A 20,289-nucleotide genomic window follows, 5' to 3' on the forward strand; every position below is an offset into this window, starting at 1 on the left:
TTGACTTTTAGCTCTCATAAGAGTACCAAATAAAATTGTATCATAAAATAAAGCCACTGGATTTTCTAATATATTATTTACTTGGTCCCAAATAGACCTCCAAAATTGCAGTATCAAGGGACAATAGTATACTAAATGATCTAAAATTCCTGCTTCAAGATGACAATGCCAGAATCTATTAGACTTGGAACTATCTAATTTATGTAAGCGAACTGGGGTCCAAAAAACTCTATGCAATAAAAATAACCAATTTTGTCTCACAGATGCTGACATCGTACATCTCATCCTCCAAGTCCATATTTTTGGCCATTGAGACACAGTAATCTGTTGCTTTATCTCAATGCTCCAAATGTCACGAAGACCAGTTTTTGGTTTCTTATTCAAAAATCCAGATATCAATTTATACTACTGAGCGGCCTGGTGCCCCAGAAATTTTTAAAAATATTTTATACACAAGAGAAATGCATACTTAAACTCAGCCCCCCAACCCTCCACCCCCTCCCAATATAATAGTGGACACTGACATCCAAATCTCTCCTAGTACGCTCACATTTCCCCAAAAGGTTTGATTTGTGTTTTTATCAATATTCAGTTTAAAAGTGACAGTGGAAAATCTGACTTACACCAAAATATTTTATTCTATAGGGTTCAGATGAAGAAGAAGAAGGTCAGAAGGCTCCTCTTCCTCCCGAGGCTCCTGTTCCACCCCCTCTTCCTCCTACACCAGATCAGGTTATTGTTTGTAAAGACTACGATCCCAAAGGTAGGATCTCTCTCCATTTTGTCCTATGTTTATTTGTTGCAGCTCTTGTGCTGCATCATTAATATTTTGCTCTTTGTTCCCCTAGCATCGAAGCCATTGCAATCTGCCCCAGCCCCTGATGAATACCTTGTGTCACCCATCACTGGGGAGAAGATTCCAGCCAGTAAAATGCAAGAACACATGCGCATCGGGCTGCTGGATCCCCGCTGGCTTGAGCAACGAGATCGCTCCATCCGAGAGAGACAAGGCGACGATGAGGTCTATGCCCCAGGTCATTTCTAATCAGCAGTCTATTGAATTGTTCAGAGCTAAAATATTTGTTACATGCAGCCTTATAAAACTATTCATTAACTAGATGTTAGTAATTAATAATGACAGACATATTTCTTTTTCATCCACAAGACTAGTGCAGTATAAATGAGTTATGTCCCTCAACCAGCAGAAGGAGACAGAGGTTAAGGGGCTGGAGGAGTTGCCGTATAGTGAAAGATTAGAGAAACTGGGCCTTTTCTCCCTCAAACAGAGGAGATTGAGAGGGGACATGATTGAAACATTCAAGGTACTGAAGGGAATAGACTTAGTAGATAAGGGCAGATTGTTCACTCTCTCCAAGGTAGGGAGAACGAGAGGGCACTCTCTAAAATTGAAAAGGGATAGATTCCGTACGAACATAAGAAAGTTCTTCTTCATCCAGAGAGTGGTAGAAAACTGGAACGCTCTTCCGGAGTCTGTCATAGGGGAAAACACCCTCCAGGGATACAAGACAAAATTAGATAAGTTCCTGCTGAACCAGAACGTACACAGGTAGTGCTAGTTTCAGTTAGGGCGCTGGTCTTTGACCAGAGGGCCGCCACGTGAGTGGACTGCTGGGCACGATGAACCACTGGTCTGACCCAGCAGCGGCAATTCTTATATAAAGATGTAAACTGTGCCCTATAAAAAAGCACCATGTAGGCACATGGTCTTCATTATTCTCGATCTCTAGCAGATGATGGTGGTGGGCATTCCAAGCAGCAGATTTCTGATCTGATATGAGAACTCCTGGGCCCAGCTGGGGAAAGGAGTCTCCCAGTTGAGTCTCAGTGGTTGGCAGGAGGTCCAGACTCCTGTCAGGGATGGCTGCACTGAGGTGATACCTGCTAGTCCTCACAAAGTTTGTTCCCTCACCCTCCATTAGAATTGTTTGGAGTTTAACCTTGCTTTTTTATTTATTTTTTATGAAATGAGAGCAACTCGGGGAGGGTGGGGCCAATATCAGACTAGTGTCAGGATAGAGCACTAGGCTGCTGTTTCTCTGTCTGTCTCGGTTCGGGGTGATAATGCACCGAGTTCTTAAGCTCATAAAAAGAAACAATATGAGGGATATCGCGGAGCTAATCCATGTAAGATTTTAAACACACAATACAGATTTGAAGATAATCCTAGCCTTTAGCGGGAACCAATGTAATTGACTTAAGAAGGAATAGCTGAATCATCCTGCTCTGCTCCCCCCCCCCCCCACCAAACCTAATTTGGTTGATATATTCTGCAGAATGAGGGGGAGGGAAGGTGATGGTGTGCCGTAGAATATGGCTTGGGATTTTGCTGTTTGTTTCTGAATGAAGCTAACATGTAAACTCTTTCCCCTGTTTGTGATATGGTCTTCCAGGTTTGGATATCGAGAGCAGCTTGAAACAGTTGGCTGAACGCCGTACTGATATTTTTGGTGTAGAGGAAACTGCTATTGGTAAGAAGATTGGAGAAGAGGAGATCCAGAAACCTGAAGAAAAGGTACGCGTTTTGGTTTCATAACTCATTCTGTTTCTGAACTTGGTAGCACAAGATTTTTAAAAAGTGAAGATTCAGTGTCTTTCTCTATTGTTTTGATCATAACTTCTGCCTCTGCTAATCTTGTACACATTGACAAGAATTATTTATTAAGCTGATGGTCAGCATTTAGTGATAAGTATTTCTACTGCATCCAGGTTCCTATGTAACCTGGATTTCTATAAATTGGATGGGGTTAATTGGAGGTGAAGGTCAGTACTTAACCTAGCGTGACTTTTGGAAAGTTAATGGAGGAGTAAGGCATGACTCTAAAGAGGTTTTTAGCCTATTACAGCACCAAGGAACAGGTATAAGAAAGACATATTTGAAAATGGATTCTATACTCCCCTGATTAGACCTGCTGCTAGGATGAATATTCTTTAGTATGGTTGATCAGTACAAAAGAAAACGGCTCTTGCAACAATGAGATTAAGGACTGAGTCCTGCAAACTTAGAATAGAGGTGGCAGTTGAAAAGAATGAAGTGAATGAGTTTTGGGCAAAGCAGGAATGCAGGAGAACTTCATAAATCTGGCCGTGGTTGAAAGGAGAGAAGGCAAAAGTAAATGATGCAAACGTGCAAGAAATGGGGGTACAGAAACTAAAATGGCTAATGAATCTGTTCTTTGACTGATTGGCCTTTTATTGTAAAAGGAGCTACCAAAATGTTGACTCTTGTTCAGCTCAGATCTAAGGAGTCCTTCCTCCTTTCATTCATCGGGCTCTGTTGTTTCCACACTGCTACATGCCTCTACCTTAGTGGTTCCCAAACCCTGTCCTGGGGGACCCCCAGCCAGTCGGGTTTTCAAGATATCCCTAATGAATATGCATGAGAGAGATTTGCATACCTGTTGCTTCCATTATATGCAAATCTCTCTCATGCATATTCATTAGGGATATCTTGAAAACCCGACTGGCTGGGGGTCCCCCAGGACAGGGTTTGGGAACCACTGCTCTACCTGGTTAAACACTTACTCGGTCCCCTCACAGCATCTTTTTGATGAACTGATCAAGGTCCGAATAGGCGTCTTTGGGAGGGAGCTTCTTTTCCTCTTCCTGATGGTCATGAGCGTTTCTTCAACTTAAACTCTTTTTTTTTTTTTTCTTTCTTTCTTCTGTTCCTTCTTTTACAGGTGACATGGGATGGTCACTCCGGCAGTATGGCCCGCACACAGCAGGCTGCCCAGGCCAATATTACTTTGCAGGAGCAGATTGAAGCCATCCATAAAGCCAAGGGGTTAGTCCCAGAGGATGACAGCAAGGAAAAGATTGGGCCTAGCAAGCCCAGTGAAGTTCCGCAGCCTCCACCGCCCTCCTCTGCACCAAATCCACCCAGCACAGCTCCACCGATTACACCAGTACCCAGACCTCCCTCGGTAATGCATTTTTTATTGTGCTGCCTGCTCTGAGAGATTTAGTATAAGAGGAGCCCTGTACAGTGGTGAGTAAATTAGTTCCCAGTTGTTGAGAGGGAAGGAATTGAATCAGAGTTGGCAGGTAAGGTTTCATTATTATCCTTCTAAAAGGTTAAACTTGTTGGGTTTTTAGGCTTTATTGGGAATTTCTTCTCATGTAGTTTGCACCAAATATGATGTATGGGTTATATGCTTCAGGTATAGTAAATTCAAAAAAGTTGTTTACATACTAAAATAAGAGAGAAAGAAAAGCCGTCCTACTGATAGAAATGAGAAAAAGGATTATAACAATTTTAAAAAATATGGGGGCCATTGGAAAATTATTGTAATTATTATACATCATTTTCCACTGATAGTATATTTATACATAGGGGGAGGGGGGATGGTATAAAGTTCTATTTAAAGGTTAATCAATAAATAAGTTTATAATAGTTATATGATATTTTTGATTGAAATATTTGAGGGAAGGGTGGGTGGGGAGGAATTAATTTATGTATTTATGATGACATTAGTAAGAAATTCAAGTGATGTGTCAAATTTTTTTTTTAATGATGTAATATTGTGTACTTGTAAGATGATAAAATGAATAAAGAAATGAGAAAAAGGCAAAAGGAAATGAAAAGATTTTTCCATCAGTCACATCAAAGAAGAAAGACACAGACACAGGCCATTAAATCCATAGTTGCATGGAAAGAATCGCTGGAAAATACCCACAAGACTCTACTGTAGCAAGTTAGAAAGGTCATGCCAATACTAAGATCCTTAACTTAGAGCGATTTTGCTCAAGACTTATTACAGAGAAACCCAGGAAGGCTAAAGGCCATTTTCCTGCCTTTTGCTTTCTTTGTCAGAGCCCTTTGGTGATTTATAGGTGCCCCAGAATCGATAATGAGCGACAGTTCCAATTTTATTGTGTAGAAGTCCAAACCCAAAAGATGCTTCTCAAAGTGTACACCAATTTCTTTTTTTTTTTTAAGTTTTTTATTGATTTTTTCACATATCAACAAGTGTACACCAATTTCTGAAAAAGAGGGTAGATAAAAATAACAAAAATTTGATTTTTTTTTCTTTATTTCAATCATTTTTTTTTTTTTAATAAAATGCATTTTTTTCCCCAATTCTTTATTCATTCTTAAAAACATACAATAAGTGTAACAGCATATATAACATTTTTTTACTCAGATACACTTAAAATCCATATCTAGGACTAAAATTTTAAAACCCCGTTTCTGCCCCATCTCCGCGAGCTCGGTCCCCACAAATCATCTGATCCCATCCGTACAAGCCTCAGTTTTGATTTTATATTGAATGTATTTTATTAAAGTATAAAAAGAAACAATATTCTGTACAATTGTCATTTTATAAATACAAATAATACAGAGCAAGGATCAACAAAACCCCCTGTCTCCCTTCCCCTTCACATATATCCCCTCTACTATCAAGAAAACTGAACAAGCCAAATTATTACAGAATGCTACACAGAAATATCATGCTAACAGAATACTGCAGTCACACATGACAGGAATAGTGTTAGGGGAATGCAACTAGGGCAACTGCCCCCTTGATCAGAGAGCACCCTAAACCAGCTGGAAGCTAAAGAAGTACTGCCTGGGCTTTGCAGTCCCCAGTTATGTCTAACACCAGCTCTAGCAGGATATATATATTTCAAATCTAATATATTCTAATCACAAAATAGAAATAAAATTATTTTTTTCTACCTTTTGTCGTCTCTGGTTTCTGCTTTCAATCTTCTTTTCACTCTCTTCCTTCCAGCGCCTTCTCTGTCTCTTCAATCCATCATCTGCCCCTTCCATCCACTGTCTGTCCTCTCTCCCTTCCATATGGTATCTGTCTTCTTTCTATGCCCCTCTCCCCTTTCCATCCAGCTTGTGCCCCCTCTCTCTTTTTTACATGATTCATTCCAGCTTCACTGCTCTCTTCATTTTTATCTCTCCTACACCAGATCTATCATCGTTGTCCCTCTCTGCTTATTTTTCTGCTGACCCCTTCCTATCATAAATCTCTCTACTTTCTCATGCCTGTGTCTCCCCTTCCCCTCCTCTAATCTCTCTGCCAGCTGTTTCCTTCCTTTTTTCATTCTCCCTTCCCTCCTCCTCCTGTCCAGCAGTAACTCTCTTCCCTTCCTCCCCTCCCAGCAGCATCTCTCCTTCTCCCTCTCCAGTAGCAGCTGTCCCTTTTTTTTCCCTTGCCCACAAGCTTCCCTCCAGGTCCAGTAGCAGCTGTCCCTTTTTTTCCCTTGCCCAGCAGCTTCCCAGACTCCTTTCCCTCCTCCCCTCCCAGCAGCATCTCTCCTTTTCCTTCCCTCCAGGTCCAGTAGCAGCTGTCCCTTTTCCCTTGCCCAGCAGCTTCCCAGATTCCTTTCCCTCCTCCCCTCCCAGCAGCATCTCTCCTTCTCCCTCTCCAGTAGCAGATGTCCCTTTTTTCCCTTGCCCAGCAGCTTTTCAGATTAATTTCCCTCCTCCCCTCCAGGAGCATCTCTCCTTCTCCCTCTCCAGTAGCAGATGTTCCTTTTTTTCCCTTGCCCAGCAGCTTCCCAGACTCTGATAGTGGCTTTTTCCCCTCCCAGCAGCTCTTCTTACTTCCCAGCGCAGAGATTCAGGAAGGCAGCCTCGGGTCCTTTGTTGAGTCGCGCTGCCTCTGAGGAAAGAGGAAGTTGCATCATCAGAGGCAGCCACGACTCAGCAAAAGCCCCAAGGCTGCCTTCGTGAATCGCTGCGCTGGGAAGTTCGCGCGAGGGGGGGGTGCCGGTTGGAGCGAGGGGGCCTTTGCGAGCGTGGGGAGCGATGCCTGTTAGGGGGGGGTGGGAACGTATCAAAGCGAGTTTCCATTATTTCCTATGGGGAAACTCACTTTGATAAACGAGCATTTTGGATTACGAGCATGCTCCTAGAATGGATTATGCTCGTAATCCAAGGTACCACTGTACTCCTCTTTATTTGCATTGTCTTCAAGCACCCTACGTTTTTTTTTTTGGGGGGGGGTTCCCATTCTTTATTCATTTTTAATATACTTACAATAAGTGTAGCAGAATTTATAGCATTTTAAACACAAATAATATTCCGTTAAAACTCTATATCAGAATTTATCCCCTTCCCCCCTACTTAACTACATTCTTTAAATTCAAGAAAAACCTATCATAAACCTTATTCCTATATACTTTACCCTACGTTAATCTTGACATAATCTTCTAACAATCCCTTCTGCTTGACAAATCGTGTGTGACACTACACGACACTATCTTCTGTCACAGGACCAACATCTGGAATGCATTACCTCTATAGGTCAGAAGACAGCATTAACCAAATTTAAATAGGGTATGTTTTTATTTGATGCTTTGCTTTTGAGCATTATGTATGTGATGGTGTAAATTGCCTAGTTTTTAGATAGTATATAAATTTAAAAAATAAATACCCCCCCATTTACAAAACCGTGCAAGAGCTCTATGACTGTTGGAGCAGCGCAGAGCATTCAGTGGGTCCGCTGGCGCTAAAAACCTCTTTCGTGGTTTTGTAAAAGGGGGGGGGGGTAAGTAAATAAATCTGCATTGAAAACTTATCATGTCCAACAGGAAGATTGTCTGATCTGAAGTGCAAAACAACATTTAAGTGTTGAATCTTTTTCTTTGCAGATGCCACCACCTGTTCGTACTACTGTGGTGCCTGCGGTTCCTGTCTTACCCCGGCCTCCAATGGCTTCTGTGGTTCGTTTACCTCCTGGCTCTGTCATAGCTGCTCCCATGCCACCAATTCTACATGCACCACGCATCAGTGTTGTACCAATGCCACCTAATACCCCACCTATCATGTCACCCCGCCCACCTCCCATGATTGTTCCAACTGGTGAGTAATGTAGCTATTTTTTTTAACTGCAAAAAAAATTGATTCAACCACTTAATTTTCTAGCATTTCTTGCTTTCTTATTGTTATAACACAGTATAGACAAATTACATAAACCATTTAGGCCAGTTTCATACTGTGCTGGAGATAGTTTTTCTTAAGATTAGAACTTTTATTTATATTAACTGGAGTAGCAGTTCAACAAATAACACACAATTGGAAAAACTATGACAGATTAAATGATAACTTGTGGTGGAATTCAGTATGCCATATGTATATATAAAATGGAGCGTACATTTGCAACACAAAAAGGGTATATAGATAAGTTTAAGAAGATTTGGGGACCATTAATAGACTTTTGCAATGAATGATATAATTTTCCCATAATAAGATATTTGATAAGGGGGGTGGTGGGTGGGTTTATTTTATTCATCATAAAATATAAATAATTTAACATTATATTTTGTTTTATTGTATGCATTTCCCAAAGTAAGGGGAGGGAGGGGGGTTATAATTGAGTAATAGTTGACATACTTATTACTTATTAAGTATTATATATGCTGTTTAAAAATTATAGTAAAAAAGTATATAATGAAATGTTATATTTACAGTAAGGTATGAAAGAATGTCAAGTGTACACTTAATGAATTTGTATGAATTTAGATTGTACACTTGTTGTTATATGAAAAATGAATAAAAAACTTAAAACCAAAAAAAAAAAAAGAACATATGGGTCAGTGACCATAAATTTGGTTATCCCAGGACAAGCAGGCATGATATTCTCACATGTGGGTGACGTCATCTACGGAGCCCCAGCGCGGACAGCTTTTCAAGCAAACTTGCTAGAAGTTTCAAGTTTGCACACTGCACCACGCATGTGCATGCCTTCTCGCCCACTAGAGGGCGCATCCCACCTCGTGGTCCTCAGTTCAATTTTTTCCGCGGAGCCAGAAAGCCCTGTGGATTTGAGCTCCAGTTGTATTGCCTTTCTAGCTGCCGCGTTTCGTTGTTTTTGTATTTTGATCGATTCGCGGTGCTCCTTTCTTTTGTTTCTTTCGTTAAAAAAAAAAAAAAAAAAAATTTTACTTTTCGTTAGGCTCCGGGGGCTCCCGGCAGCCGTGGCCGTGGGACGTCGGTCGTTCCCGGCCTTCTTTTTCGTTGATGTCCCGTCCTGTTACGGGATTCAAAAAGTGCAGCCGGTGTGAGAGGTTACTTTCCATCACTGACCCTCACCGGTGGTGCATTGTTTGTCTTGGGCCGGATCATCCGACAGCTTCGTGTGATCGCTGCGCTACTTTTCAAAACAGAGCCCTCCGTCGCCGTAAGGCCAGAATGGCGGAATTGTTTGCAGTGGACGCGCCGCCTAAGGCCTCGACGTCGGCCTCGGCCTCGGCCCCGGCCTTGACCTCGGCCTCGGCGTCCTCGGGGGCCTCGGCTTCGCCTCGGCCCTCGGCTTCGAAGGCGTCCTCAGGAAAGCCGGCTTCGGGTAAGTCCTCTGTTCCATCCCCTTCAGCAAAGAAGCCATCCTCTACTCCGGCTAAGGCGGGTGGGTCGACCCCGGCCCCGCCTCGGACCTCGACTTCGCACACCCCGAGGGAATACTCGAGACCGAGGTCGCCCTCCAGGGAGTGTGCTCCGGACCCGGAACTCCCAACCTTCGTGGGGATCCCGGCCTTTCAGGACCTCCTTCGAGCCCTTATTTCATCGGAGCTGTCGGGGGCCTTGGAAGTGTTGCAGCGAGCTGCGGTTCCGGCGGCCTCGACCTCGCAGGCCTCGGCCGGGGCGCCCTCGCCCTCGGAGGCCCCGGCCTCGGCTCCCTCGACCTCGGGAGCCCCGGCCTCGGTGGCCTCGGTCTCGGGTATTGTGGCCCCCTTAACCTCGGCCCCGGCCCTGCCCTCGACCTCGACCTCGGGGGGGCCGCCTGAGCGGAGTGTGCGGCCCAAGGAAAAGTTGCGCAGAGTGCGCCGTATTTCCTCCTCTTCCTCGGGGTCTTCTCGGGACGCCTCGCCCTCGACGCGACCTCGGACGGGGCGCCGATCGAGGAAGCCGAAGCGCCCGCGCGGCTCGCCTCGGAGGCACGGTCGTTCCTCGCCGCTCGGGGGCGAGGCGCTTCAGGTGTCGGAGTTGCGCCTCGACAATCCGAGGCTCCTCCGATCACCTCATGGGAAGTCTTCCCGTGCCGCCTCGCCGAGGAAGTGGGAGAGTGTCCCCCGGACCCCGGGGTCCTCACCCAAGGGTTCTGCGAGGCGGAAAACTTCTCCTTCCCCCTCGAGGGCCTTGGAGAGAGGATCCTGGGACTCGGGGTCGGTCAGGGATCCTCATTATTCCCATGAGGCCTCTCCCCTCTCCTCGGTGGGGAGGTCGAGAACCCCGTCTCCCCCGGCCAGGCCGTCCTCATTTTCAACTTTTGTTCAGGACATGGCCCGAGCCCTGGGGTTAGACCTTATGGTCGGTTCACAATATTCCAAAGAATTTTTGGAGGAGCAGGACCTTCCCACTCCTCCTAGAGAGGTGCCTAGGCTCCCCCTCAACAGAGTCCTTCTGCAGACCTGGTTGAAGAATTTGTCGAACCCTCTTACAGTCACGTCGGTGCCTTCTAAAATGGAAGCCAAGTATAGGACGGTGCCCCCTAAAGGGTTCGAAAAGGCGCAGCTCTCCCACCAGTCTCTTCTGGTGGAGTCTGCCCTAAAGAAATCACAGCCCTCACGGGTTTCCGCGGTGGTTCCACCCGGCAGGGAGGGGCGGACCCTGGATAAGTTTGGCCGTTGCCTCTATTCAAATTCCCTGATGGCCACCAGGGTTCTAAATTATGCCTTCACCTTTTCCTCCTATTTGCGTGGCATGGTGAAGGACCTTCCTCAATACCGAGACTCCTTACCGGACCCCCTAAGAGCAGGATTTGATAAATTTATGTCCAACCTGTCTCAATTGCGGTTGTACCTATTTCATGCGGTGTACGACGCATTTGAGCTGGTTTCGAGGGTGTCGGCCTTCGCAGTGGCCATGCGCCGCCTGGCCTGGCTTCGCACCCTCGATATGGACCCAAACCTGCAGGAACGTCTTGCAGACTTGCCTTGTGTGGGGTCCGAGTTATTTGACGAGTCCTTAGATGCGGCGACCAAGCGGTTGTCGGAGCAGGAGCGCTCGTTAGCATCCTTGGTCCGCCCCAAACCTAGACCCCCGCCGCAGAAACCTTTCCGTCCTCCGCCGCGTCGATATCCTCAGAAATCGACTCCGGCTTTTTCGAGGCCACCTCCGAGGCGTCCATCTCAGCGAGGCAGAGGGGGACAAACCCAAGCCCCGGCGCAGGGTCCTTCTAAACCCGCGCCTTCCTTTTGACGGGCTGAGCGGACGGGGCGGGTTCCCCTCCGCGAAATCTCAGGAACCCCTTCCTATCGGGGGGCGTCTTCGGTTCTTCCGGATGGCATGGACCGAGATAACCTCAGACGCTTGGGTGCTCCGGACCGTCTCCGAGGGCTACTCGCTCAACTTTGTGTCCTCGCCACCGGACAATCCCCCGAATCTAGCCTCTTGCAACCGATCGCAGCTGCCGACCCTTCTGGCCGAGGCCAGGGCCCTTTTGGTGCTTCGGGCGGTCGAACCGGTCCCCAAGGACCAGCGGGGTACGGGGTTTTACTCCCGTTACTTTTTGGTCCCAAAAAAGACCGGGGACCTGCGCCCCATACTGGACCTCAGGAAGCTCAACAAATTCCTGGTCCGGGAGAAGTTTCGAATGCTATCTCTCCCGGTTTTATATCCTCTCCTGGAGGAAGGGGACTGGATGTGCTCCCTCGACTTGAAGGAAGCATACACCCATGTTCCGGTGCATCCCGCCTTCCGAAGATTTTTACGATTCCAGGTGGGGGACCTGCACCTCCAGTACAGGGTCCTGCCCTTCGGCCTGGCCGCGTCCCCACGAGTCTTCACGAAGTGCATGGTGGTGGTTGCGGCAGCCCTGAGGTCTCGTGGGCTTCATGTGTTCCCTTACCTGGACGATTGGCTCATCAAAGCCCCGACCAGGGAGGGGGTTATCTCAGCGACCCGACAGTCTATTGCCTTCCTGCAGAGCCTCGGGTTCGAGATAAACTTTCCAAAATCACAGTTGTGCCCGGCTCAGTCTCTTCAATTTATAGGCGCGGTGCTGGACACGGTGCGCCTGCGCTCCTATCTCCCGCCCCAGCGGTTGGAAGCCTTGGTGCGGATGGGCCGTCAGGTCTCTCAACTGTCGGTGGTGTCGGCCCAGCGCATGATGATGCTGCTCGGTCATATGGCATCGACGGTCCACGTCACTCCGTTTGCAAGGCTGCACTTGAGGATTCCTCAGTGGACCCTCGCTTCCCAGTGGCGTCAAGAGTACGATCCGGCGTCTCGCCTCGTTGCGGTGACTCCGCTTTTGCGGAAATCGCTGTGTTGGTGGACAGACTCTTCAAATCTGTCCAAGGGTTTACTGTTTCTCACCCCTCCTTTTCGCAAGGTTCTGACCACAGACTCCTCGGAGTACGCGTGGGGAGCCCACCTCGACGGTCTTCGCACGCAGGGCCTGTGGTCTGCCGAGGACCGTCGGTGTCACATCAACGTGCTAGAACTTCGGGCCATCTTTCTAGCACTTCGAGCATTCGTTCACATATTGCAGAATCAGGTTGTCCTCGTCCGCACGGACAATCAAGTGGCGATGTACTATGTGAACAAGCAGGGTGGCACGGGTTCTTGGCCCCTCTGCTCGGAGGCTCTTCGCCTTTGGGAGTGGGCGGTCTCCCGGAACATCTTCCTTCGGGCGGTCTACATCCAGGGAGAACTGAACTGTCTGGCGGACAAACTCAGTCGACTTCTGCAACCGCACGAGTGGACTCTACACTCCGGAGTTCTGCGCGAGGTTTTCGCTCGCTGGGGAACGCCGCAGGTGGATCTGTTTGCCTCTCCGGAGACCCGCAAACTGCCCCTGTATTGTTCTCGGATGTACTCCCGGGACCGTCTGGAGGCCGATGCCTTTCTTCTCGATTGGGAAGGGAGGTTCCTGTATGCGTTCCCTCCCTTTCCCCTGATCATGCGAACGTTAGTACATCTCAAATCGTCCGCTGCCACGATGATTCTCATTGCTCCTCGGTGGCCGCGTCAGCATTGGTTCTCCCTGCTGCTTCAGCTCAGTGCCAGGGAGCCTCTTCTTCTGCCTGTGTTTCCTTCTCTGCTGTCTCAGAGTCAAGGATCCATGTTACATCCCAATCTTCAGTCATTACACCTGACAGCTTGGTTTCTTGCTCCCTAATTTCGCCTGGTCTGTCTCAATCGGTGAGGGAGGTGTTGGAAGCCTCACGCAAGCTCTCGACGAGGCTTTGTTATTCGCAGAAATGGACCAGGTTTTCCACCTGGTGTTCGTCTTTTCACCTGGATCCGGTGTCGGTTCCGGTGTCCTCGGTCTTGGACTATTTATTTCATCTGTCGCACTCTGGCCTGAAAACCACTTCGGTGCGGGTTCATCTTAGTGCTATTTCTGCTTTCCATCAACATCTGGATGGGCGTCCCCTGTCGCTCCATCCTTTGGTGACACGCTTCATGAAAGGGTTACTCAGGGTTTGTCCCCCTCTTAAGCCTCCTTCAGTCGTGTGGGATTTGAATGTGGTTTTAGCTCAACTGATGAAACCCCCTTTTGAGCCACTCAACAAGTCTCTCTTGAAATTTCTGACTTGGAAGGTGATGTTTCTGATTGCCCTCACCTCCGCTAGGCGGATTGGGGAGTTGCAAGCCTTGGTTGCGGACCCTCCTTTCACTGTCTTTCATCATGACAAGGTGGTTCTCCGCACCCATCCTAAGTTTTTACCTAAAGTTGTTTCTGATTTCCACCTCAATCAGTCCATTGTCCTTCCTGTGTTCTTTCCGAAGCCCCACTCCCATCCTGGCGAGACGGCGCTTCACACGCTTGACTGTAAGAGGGCGTTGGCATATTATCTTCAACGCACCGGGTCTCATCGGAAGGTTCCTCAATTGTTTTTGTCCTTCGATCCTAATCGATTAGGACATCCTGTTTCCAAGCGCACTCTGTCTAACTGGTTAGCTGCTTGCATTTCTTTTTGCTATTCTCAGGCCGGACTTCCGCCCCCGGGTCGAGTCACGGGGCATAAGGTCCGAGCGATGGCAGCTTCGGTGGCTTTCCTCCGATCCACTCCTATGGAGGAAATATGTAAAGCTGCCACTTGGTCTTCGGTTCATACGTTCACCTCTCATTACTGTCTGGACACTTTATCCAGGAGTGACGGCCGGTTTGGCCAGTCGGTGTTGCGTAATCTGTTTTCCTGAATTGCCATCCTCCCACCTGCCCTTTTTTGGTTGGCTTGGAGGTCACCCACATGTGAGAATATCATGCCTGCTTGTCCTGGGATAAAGCACAGTTACTTACCGTAACAGGTGTTATCCAGGGACAGCAGGCATATATTCTCACAACCCGCCCGCCTCCCTGGGGATGGCTTCTCTGCTAGTTATGGAACTGAGGACCACGAGGTGGGATGCGCCCTCTAGTGGGCGAGAAGGCATGCACATGCGTGGTGCAGTGTGCAAACTTGAAACTTCTAGCAAGTTTGCTTGAAAAGCTGTCCGCGCTGGGGCTCCGTAGATGACGTCACCCACATGTGAGAATATATGCCTGCTGTCCCTGGATAACACCTGTTACGGTAAGTAACTGTGCTTTTTGGAGGATGAGATGTACAGTATCTGCATATATGAGACAAACTTGGTTTTTTCTGTTACATAGAGCATTCTGGACCCCTGTTCGTTTACAAAAGTTAGATAGTTCTAAGTCTAATAGATGTTGGCATTGTCATCTCAAAGCAGGGACTTTAGATCACAGTTCTTCAACCGCCGGTCCGCAGAAAATTCCTGCCGGTCCGCGCAGAACCAGCGAGATCAACTTCTTCAATTTCCTGTCGGTCCGTGCAGGACCGGCAAGATCGAGAAGCTGTCCTTCGCACAGGGCCGGAGAGATAATAGGGAGCCTCACACTGTGCTTTCTCCCCTCCCAGCGGCTCTCCTTACAAACGCAGCAATTGAAGAATGAAGCCTTGGAGCTTTTGCTGAGTCGGCCGCCTCTGATGATGCAACTTCCGCTTTCCTCAGAGGCGGTGCGACCCATCAAAGGACCCGAGGCTGCCTTACTGAATCGCAGCACTGGCAAGTAAGGAGAGTTGCTGGGAGGGGAGAAAGCTGCTGGGCATGGTGAAAAAAAAAAGGGACAGCTGCTACTGGACCTGGATAGGGAGAAGGAGAGATGCTGCTGGGAGGGGGGAGGGAAAGGAGTCTGGGAAGCTGCTGGGCAAGGGAAAAAAAGGGACAGCTGCTACTGGAGAGGGAGAAGGAGAGATGCTGCTGGGAGGGGAGAAGGGAAAGGAGTCTGGGAAGCTGCTGGGCATGGTGAAAAAAAAGGGACAGCTGCTACTGGACCTGGAGAGGGAGAAGGAGAGATGCTGCTGGGAGGGGAGGAGGGAAAGGAGTCTGGGAAGCTGCTGGGCAAGGGGAAAAAGGGACAGCTGCTACTGGACCTGGATAGGGAGAAGGAGAGATGCTGCTGGGAGGGGAGGAGGGAAAGGAGTCTGGGAAGCTGCTGGGCAAGGGGAAAAAGGGACAGCTGCTACTGGACCTGGAGAGGGAGAAGGAAAGATGCTGCTGGGAGGGGAGGAGGGAAAGGAGTCTGGGAAGCTGCTGGGCAAGGGGAAAAAGGGACAGCTGCTACTGGACCTGGAGAGGGAAAAGGAGAGATGCTGCTGGGAGGGGAGGAGGGAAAGGAGTCTGGGTAGCTGCTGAGTAAGGGGGAAAAGGGACAGCTGCTACTGGATCTGGATAGGGAGAAGGAGAGATGCTGCTGGGAGGGGAGGAGGGAAAGGAGTCTGGGTAGCTGCTGGGTAAGGGGGAAAAAGGGACAGCTGCTACTGGACCTGGAGAGGGAGAAGGAGAGATGCTGCTGGGAGGGGGGGAGGGAAAGGAGTCTGGGAAGCTGCTGGGTAAGGGGGAAAAAGGGATAGCTGCTACTGGATCTGGATAGGGAGAAGGAGAGATGCTGCTGGGAGGGGAGGAGGGAAAGGAAAGGGAAGAGAGTTACTGCTGGACAGGGGGAGGAGGGAAGGGAGAAGAAAAAAGGAAGGAAACAGCTTGCAGGGAGATTAGAGGAGGGGAAGGGGAGAGACAGGAATGAGATGGAAAGGGGGGTCAGCAGAGAAATTGAGAGGGACAAAGATGCTAGATCTGGTGTAGGAGAGATAAAAATGAAGAGAGCAGTGAAGCTGGAGTGAATCGTGTAAAAAGGAGAGAGGGGCATAGGCTGGATGGAAAGGGGAGAGGGTCATAGAAAGAAGACAAATACTATATGGAAGGGGGAGAGGTCAGACAGTAGATGGAAGGGGCAGATGCTGGATTGAAGAGACAGAGAGGGCAGACACTGGAAGGAAGAGAGTGAAAAGAAGATGAAAGCAGAAACCAGAGACAACAAAAGGTAGAAACAAATAATTTTATTTCTATTTTGTGATTAGAATATATCAGATTTGAAATATATATCCTGCTAGAGACATAACTGGGGACTGCAGTATTCTGTTAGCATGATATTTCTATGAACTTGGCTTGTTCAGTTTTCTTGATAGTAGAGAGGATATATGTGAAGGGGAGGGGAGACAGGGGTTTTGTTGGTCCGTGCTCTGTATATTTGTATTTATAAAATCACAATTGTTCAGAATATTGTTTCTTTTTATACTTTAATAAAATACGTTCAATATAAAATCATAATTGCGGCTTGTGCAGATGGGATCAGATGGTTTGCGGGGACCGAGCTCGCGGAGATGGGGCGTAAACGGGGTTTTTAAATTTTAGTCCTAGTAGTTTGCCGGTCCACAAAATAATTCTTTTATTTCTGCCGGTCCACGGGTGTAAAAAGGTTGAAGAACACTGCTTTAGATCATTTATTATTCTAGTATCCATTAATTTTGGCTTTTTGGAAATCAATATGGGGCCAAATAAATAGGTTATTAGAAAATCCGGTGGCTTTATCATATGATACTATATTATTTGGCATGTCAATGAGGGCAAAGAGTCAAATATCTTAAAAAAATAACAAATTCTTACTAATTATGGTTTTTTTCTTTTACATAGAGCTTTTTGGACCCCTGTTCGTTTGCAAAAAATAGATAGTTCTAAGTCTAATAGATGTTGGCACTGTCATCTTGAAGCTGGGACATTAGATCATCTTTTATTCTATTGTCCATTTATTTTATCATTTTGGAAATCAATTTGGCCTCAAATTAATAGGATGCTAGAAAATCCGGTAGCCTTGACATATGATACTATTTTAATTTGAACAACTATGAGAGCCAGAAGTCAAATCTCGTCAGATAACAACAAGCTTTTGTTTATTTTAACTGGAATAGCAATACAACAAATAATATACAATTGGAAAACATATGACAGGTTAAATTATAATTTTTGGTGGAATTCTGTGTGTCATATATACAAAATGGAGCTCACAATAGCAATGCAAAAAGGTTATATTAGTAAATTTCAGAAAATCTGGGGACCGTTAACAGATTTTTGTAATGAATGATTAACTTTTCCCATGTTAAGGTATTTGATTAGGGAGGAAAAGGGTGGGTTTTACTTGTTGTTATTATATAATACATGAGTATTTCAATAATTTCACAGTAAGGATAATTTTATGATTTATTGAATAGGGAGGGAGGGGGGAGGGACTATTAGATTCAATAAGGATGATATAAATGTTAGATTTCTTTCATAATATTTAAAATATTATAGAATTTTAATTTGTAATGAAATGTTAAATTTGATGCTTATATGAGAGTTAATCAAGTGTGTATCTTTAAGTTTTAAATGAGTTTATTTGCTACACTTGTTGTAGCAAACGAAAATGAATAAAGAATTAAAAAAAAAACTTTTCTAACTACTAAAAGAACTCACAGACACCAAATCCTACCTGACAAGCTACAATTCCCCCACACCCACAGCCACCATCTTAGCAACGTTCTTCAAAGACAAAATTGCAACCATAAGATCCACCTTCAATGGAACACCTATGCACCTAGAAGAGATCACAACACCCTCCACAGAAGAAGAAGCAGTTGCAGCAGACAGAACATGGTCCCACTTCTCACCAATACTATGGTCGGACTTCAACAAACTCTACAACAAATATAGCCACACAACTTGCGACCTCAACCACTGCCCCCCATACCTATTGAAAGCCTCCAGTACACTATTTCGCACCCTACTTTTGCAATGGATACAAACCCTACTAACTGACAGCCTTTTCCCCCAAGATTTCAGCAAAATCATCATCACACCAATCCTGAAAGACCCCCAAAGGAGAAACAGACCAACCATCCAACTACAGACCCATAGCCTCTTACCCATAGCCTCTTACCCATAGCCTCAATACCACTTTATATCAAGCAAATGGAAGGCCTCGTAGCCAAAGTCCTAAACTCATACCTAGAGAACCACAACCTACTCCACCCAACACAATCAGGCTTCAGAACCAACCACAGCACTGAGACTCTACTAGGCTCACTCATGGACACCGCCAAACAACACCTCAGCACAGGCAAAAAAAAAAAGCTAATTATCCAACTAGATCTCTCCGCAGCCTTTGACCTGGTAGACCATAACATCCTTCTACAGATACTGGACTCAATAGGAATCTGTGGTAAGGTACTATTATGGTTTAAAGGATTCCTACAATCCAGAACATACAGAGTTAAAACAAACAAAGAAAAATCTGAGCCATAGTCTAACCCCTGTGGAGTACCCCAAGGATCACCTCTTTCTCCCACACTCTTCAACCTATACATTGCCTCCCTTGGCTCCTACCTAGTCAAACAAGGTCTAACCTCCTACAGCTATGCAGACGACATCACCATTCTCCTTCCGTTCGATCAACCAGCACCATCCACGACAGACACAATACACAGAACACTTGAAACAATAGCAACTTGGATGAAAGACCACAAACTAAAACTAAATCCGGAAAAAACAAACTTCATCCTACTTGAAAATAACAAAACCCCAACCGTAACAAGCCTTGTCATAAACTCTACAGCATACCACATCCAACCCACTTTAAAACTCCTGGGAGTGCTAATAGACAGAGGTGTACAATGCAGCCACAAATCAACAAAACAATCAAAAAAATCATTCACAGTCATGAGAAACATGAGGCCAATCAGAAAATTCTTCGACAGAAAACAATTCCTTTTTTTTTTTTTTTTTAAATAAATCTTTATTCATTTAAAATCTTTCAACAAGTGTACAATAAAATCATCATTTAAAATACAACATCACTTGAAGCTCTACATTTTTCTCAAGAAAAAGATTATATCCCACCCTACCCTCCCAAAAATTATATTCAAATATAATATTTATCCCAGGACAAGCAGGCAGCATATTCTTGACTGATGGGTGACGGCACCGACGGAGCCCCGGTACGGACACTTTTAGAGTGATTGCACTCTAAGAACTTGGAAAGTTCTAGAGGCCGCACCGCGCATGCGTGAGTGCCTTCCCGCCCGACACAGGCGCGCGGTCCCCAGTTATGATAAGCCAGCTAAGAAGCCAACCCGGGGAGGTGGGGGGGACGCAAGAATATCTGCCTGCTGTCCCTGGATAACACCTGTTACGGTAAGTAACTGTGCTTTATCCCAGGACAAGCAGGCAGCATATTCTTGACTGATGGGTGACCTCCAAGCTAACAAAAAAGAGGGATGGAGGGAAGGTTGGCCATTAGGAAAACAAATTTTGTAAAACAGATTGGCCGAAGTGTCCATCCCGTCTGGAGAATGCATCCAGACAATAATGAGATGTAAAAGTATGAACTGAGGACCAAGTGGCAGCCTTGCAGATTTCTTCAATAGGAGTGGAACGGAGGAAAGCTACAGATGCTGCCATAGCTCGGACTCTATGGGCCGTGACAGAACCTTCCAGTGTCAGTCCGGTCTGAGCATAACAGAATGAAATGCACGCTGCAAGCCAATTTGACAACGTACGTTTAGAAACAGGATGTCCCAATTTATTCGGATCAAAGGACAGAAAGAGTTGGGGAGATGATCTGTGGGGCTTAGTACGGTCTAAATAGTAAGCCAGAGCCCGCTTACAGTCCAAAGTATGTAGAGCCTGTTCTCCAGAATGAGAGTGAGGTTTCGGAAAGAAGACAGGCAGAACAATGGATTGGTTGATATGAAATTCTGAAACAACCTTAGGGAGAAACTTTGGATGTGTACGCAGAACCACCTTGTCATGATGAAAGACTGTGAAAGGTGGGTCAGAAACTAGTGCATGGAGCTCACTGACCCTCCTGGCAGAGGTGAGAGCAATAAGGAAAAGAACCTTCCAAGTGAGAAACTTGAAAGTGGCATTAGCCAAAGGTTCAAATGGAGGCTTCATTAAAGCGGATAGAACCACATTAAGATCCC

At 46.4% G+C, this 20,289-nt stretch overlaps 1 protein-coding gene across 2 annotated transcripts in view; it reads left to right on the top strand.

Moving 5' to 3' along the window:
• The window catches only part of SF3A1 (splicing factor 3a subunit 1), a 75,988-nt gene that overhangs the window by 25,840 nt on the left and 29,859 nt on the right, over window positions 1-20,289 (top strand). For both annotated transcript variants that reach the window (XM_033955693.1, XM_033955694.1), the window contains exons 8-12: window positions 646-763; window positions 849-1,034; window positions 2,412-2,533; window positions 3,702-3,944; window positions 7,633-7,843. In XM_033955693.1, coding sequence (XP_033811584.1) covers window positions 646-763; window positions 849-1,034; window positions 2,412-2,533; window positions 3,702-3,944; window positions 7,633-7,843 — 880 coding nt within the window. The remainder of the gene's footprint in view (window positions 1-645; window positions 764-848; window positions 1,035-2,411; window positions 2,534-3,701; window positions 3,945-7,632; window positions 7,844-20,289) is intronic.

This window comes from Geotrypetes seraphini, chromosome 8 (genome assembly GCF_902459505.1).
Source record: "Geotrypetes seraphini chromosome 8, aGeoSer1.1, whole genome shotgun sequence".
In the NCBI taxonomy this organism is placed as follows: domain Eukaryota; kingdom Metazoa; phylum Chordata; class Amphibia; order Gymnophiona; family Dermophiidae; genus Geotrypetes; species Geotrypetes seraphini.